Genomic DNA, 2,790 nt, shown 5'->3' on the forward strand with positions numbered 1-2,790 from the left:
TTGTTTTTGTGAAAAGTGGGGACTCTCCATAGGTGTAATGGTTTTTATACTGTACAGACCGTATATTCTATTGCCCTACACCAACCCTACCCCTAAACCTACCCCTCACAGGAGACTTTCTGCATTTTTAGATTTTCAAAAAACTTCATTCTGTATGATTTATAAGCTTTTGTACCCGTGGGGACCACAATTTAGGTCCCCACCATGACATGAGTCCCCATGAGTTTGTGTGTATTCAGGTTTAAGTCCCCACCAGAATATATAAACCAGTACACACACACACACGTGTCTCATCTCTGTCTGTTCTCTGCTGGGTTTAGGTCTGGTGGGGAAGCTGAATCCACTGAATAAGGTGGATCTGACCAACCCTGAGCTCTCCATCATCATCGAGATCATCAAGGCGGTCTGCTGTGTCAGCGTCCTCAAGGACTACACGCTCTTCCGCAAGTACAACCTGCAGGAAGTGGCCAAGGAGCCCACCAATCAGAGCACGGGCCCGCAGAACGCAACCAATCAGAACACAGGCCCGCAGGAGGCAGTCCATCAAACGCAGGAACACGGGGAGGGAGAGAAAGTGGATGGGAGCGCAGAGAGCTGCGACATAACCGCTGGCAACGGGACGAAGGAGGCGGAGCTTGAGTGAACGTGTGTCACATGACTGTGGCTGTGTTTTTAAAACCATTTCTACAAAGTTTGTGTGTTATGTTCAGGCTTTTGTTTTTACTTCTATATGTTGGGTGATATTAACAGTTTCTGTTCATTGTACGGGACTCTTGTGTCATTTTGGACACATTTTCCTCTGAAAAGAAGAAATCCAATTAAACAACTAAAATCCCATGTGTTTGTCAGTAGTAATGTGTTTTAAATATTTCGGGTGAGATTGAGTCGTGAAATCCAAGCGATTCTTCTGTCTGTGGAATATGAAGAGAAGGATTCAAATCCCAGATTTTTCATTATATAAAAGTAGGCTTTCAAAGACACAGTTCCCCTTCATTATTACTGACAGATCCTGAGAAATGCTCCTGAATTGACTGATTCTGAAACACTGATTCTGGTTTTGTGTGTACTGCAGCTGAAGAGTGGTTATAGAGTGCTGAGTCCTGGTGTCTCGGCGGGCGTCTCGGGTTAAAGGTCACAGCGCTGTGAAACAATAGTGATTAGCCATACGTGTCGCTCTCTGGAGACGACTAGCCTTCACCGTGACCTTTCCTGATCGCAGGAGACGGGGTCACAGCGGGAGAGAGCAGTCACACAGCAGAGCTTCATTCCAGAACAATATCTGCAGGAGCGTTCAGAGGCGTTTCACACTGCTGCACTGTCACCTGTGTTACCTACACATCTGTAAAGTTTTATATACATCTTAATCTTTCATTGCCATATTTCAGAGACAAAATGTACTTAGAAGTGGGAGAAACTTGAGATAACTTGAAACCTGAGAAAACCTCACTTTGGGAACATTCTCATAATAAAGTTTTAAAAAACTAAGTTTTCTGTTAGGTTTGGTGTGTAGGTTAGTATTTATAACTAGCTGTATATAAAAACAGAAGTCTAATAGGATGTGTGTGTCTGTGAGTTCCTGTGTGAGTGTGTGTGTCTGTGAGTGTGTGTGTTTGTACTTGTGATCAGTTGGTGAGATGCGGTGAGATATGGGTGAGATGTGGGTGGATGAGATGTGGGTGAGATGCAGTGAGATGTGGGTGAGATGCGGTGAGATGCGGGTGAGATGCGGATGAGATGCGGGTGAGATGCGGGTGAGATGCGGTGAGATGCGGTGTGATGCGGGTGAGATGCGGTGTGATGCGGGTGAGATGCGGTGTGATGTGGGTGAGATGCGGTGTGATGTGGGTGAGATGCGGGTGAGATGCGGTGAGATGCGGGTGAGATGCGGTGAGATGCGGTGTGATGCGGGTGAGATGCGGTGGAGATGTGGGTGAGATGCGAGTGAGATGTGGTGAGATATGGGTGAGATGTGGGTGGGTGAGATGCGGTGAAATGCGAGTGAGATGCGTGTGTGATGCGGGTGAGATGTGGGTGAGATATGGGTGAGATGTGGGTGGGTGAGATGCGGTGAGATGCAGGTGAGATGCGAGTGAGATGCGGGTGAGATGCGGGTGAGATGCAGTGAGATGTGGGTGAGATGCGTGTGTGATGCGTGTGTGATGCGGGTGAGATGCGGGTGAGATGCGTGTGAGATGCGGTGTGATGCGGGTGAGATGCGGGTGAGATGCTGTGAGATGTGGGTGAGATGCGAGTGAGATGCACTGTGATGTGGGTGAGATGCGAGTGAGATGCGTGTGAGATGCGGTGTGATGCGGGAGAGATGCGGGTGAGATGCTGTGAGATGTGGGTGAGATGAGAGTGAGATGCAGTGTGATGTGGGTGAGATGCGGGTGAGATGCGGTGAGATGCGGGTGAGATGCGAGTGAGATGTGGTGAGATATGGGTGAGATGTGGGTGGGTGAGATGCTGCAGCTGTAGTGCTGAAGTAAACAGATGTCTGAAATAGAAACTAAGCACTTTATCTAGTTCAGAGCTGTTGTGAAGATGAAGAACAATTGTGTGTACCATCTAGCATTAATATAATTAGTATTGTTATTAATTATGTTGTTTGCAGGTCATATTGACCCCCAAAAATAGTAAATAGCAACACAATTATGATGTACATTAAGTTGTAATCACTGTATGCATCATATTATTAATTAATATTATAAAATAAAAATGAAGTCCAGTAGATGTTTTTAGAAGTGAGTGTGTGTGTGTGTGTGTGTGTGTGTGTGTGTGTGGGTGTGT

The 2,790-nt window shown here is 46.5% G+C and overlaps 3 protein-coding genes across 3 annotated transcripts in view; 2 read left to right on the forward strand and 1 right to left on the reverse strand.

Moving 5' to 3' along the window:
* Nucleotides 1-831, forward strand: part of LOC107574727 (THUMP domain-containing protein 1-like) — a 6,509-nt gene extending 5,678 nt beyond the window's left edge. Inside the window, exon 2 of the mRNA XM_016261174.1 lies at nt 481-831. Within this exon, the coding sequence (XP_016116660.1) occupies nt 481-643 (163 nt within the window). The 3' untranslated portion in view covers nt 644-831. The remainder of the gene's footprint in view (nt 1-480) is intronic.
* LOC107574728 (histidine-rich protein PFHRP-II-like) lies at nt 744-2,575 on the reverse strand. Its single transcript, XM_016261175.1, has 3 exons — nt 2,566-2,575; nt 1,617-2,480; nt 744-799 (listed from the first exon to the last, which is right to left on the reverse strand). Exons 1-3 carry the CDS (start codon nt 2,573-2,575, stop codon nt 744-746), a joined length of 930 nt encoding a protein of 309 aa, XP_016116661.1.
* A 79-nt stretch (nt 2,576-2,654) lies between these two features.
* The window catches only part of LOC107574729 (general transcription factor 3C polypeptide 1), a 28,225-nt gene continuing 28,089 nt past the window's right edge, over nt 2,655-2,790 (forward strand). Inside the window, 1 exon segment of the mRNA XM_016261176.1 lies at nt 2,655-2,659. Within this exon segment, the coding sequence (XP_016116662.1) occupies nt 2,655-2,659 (5 nt within the window).

This window comes from Sinocyclocheilus grahami, unplaced genomic scaffold, assembly GCF_001515645.1.
Source record: "Sinocyclocheilus grahami isolate Dianchi unplaced genomic scaffold, SAMN03320097.WGS_v1.1 scaffold2319.1, whole genome shotgun sequence".
Classification (NCBI taxonomy): domain Eukaryota; kingdom Metazoa; phylum Chordata; class Actinopteri; order Cypriniformes; family Cyprinidae; genus Sinocyclocheilus; species Sinocyclocheilus grahami.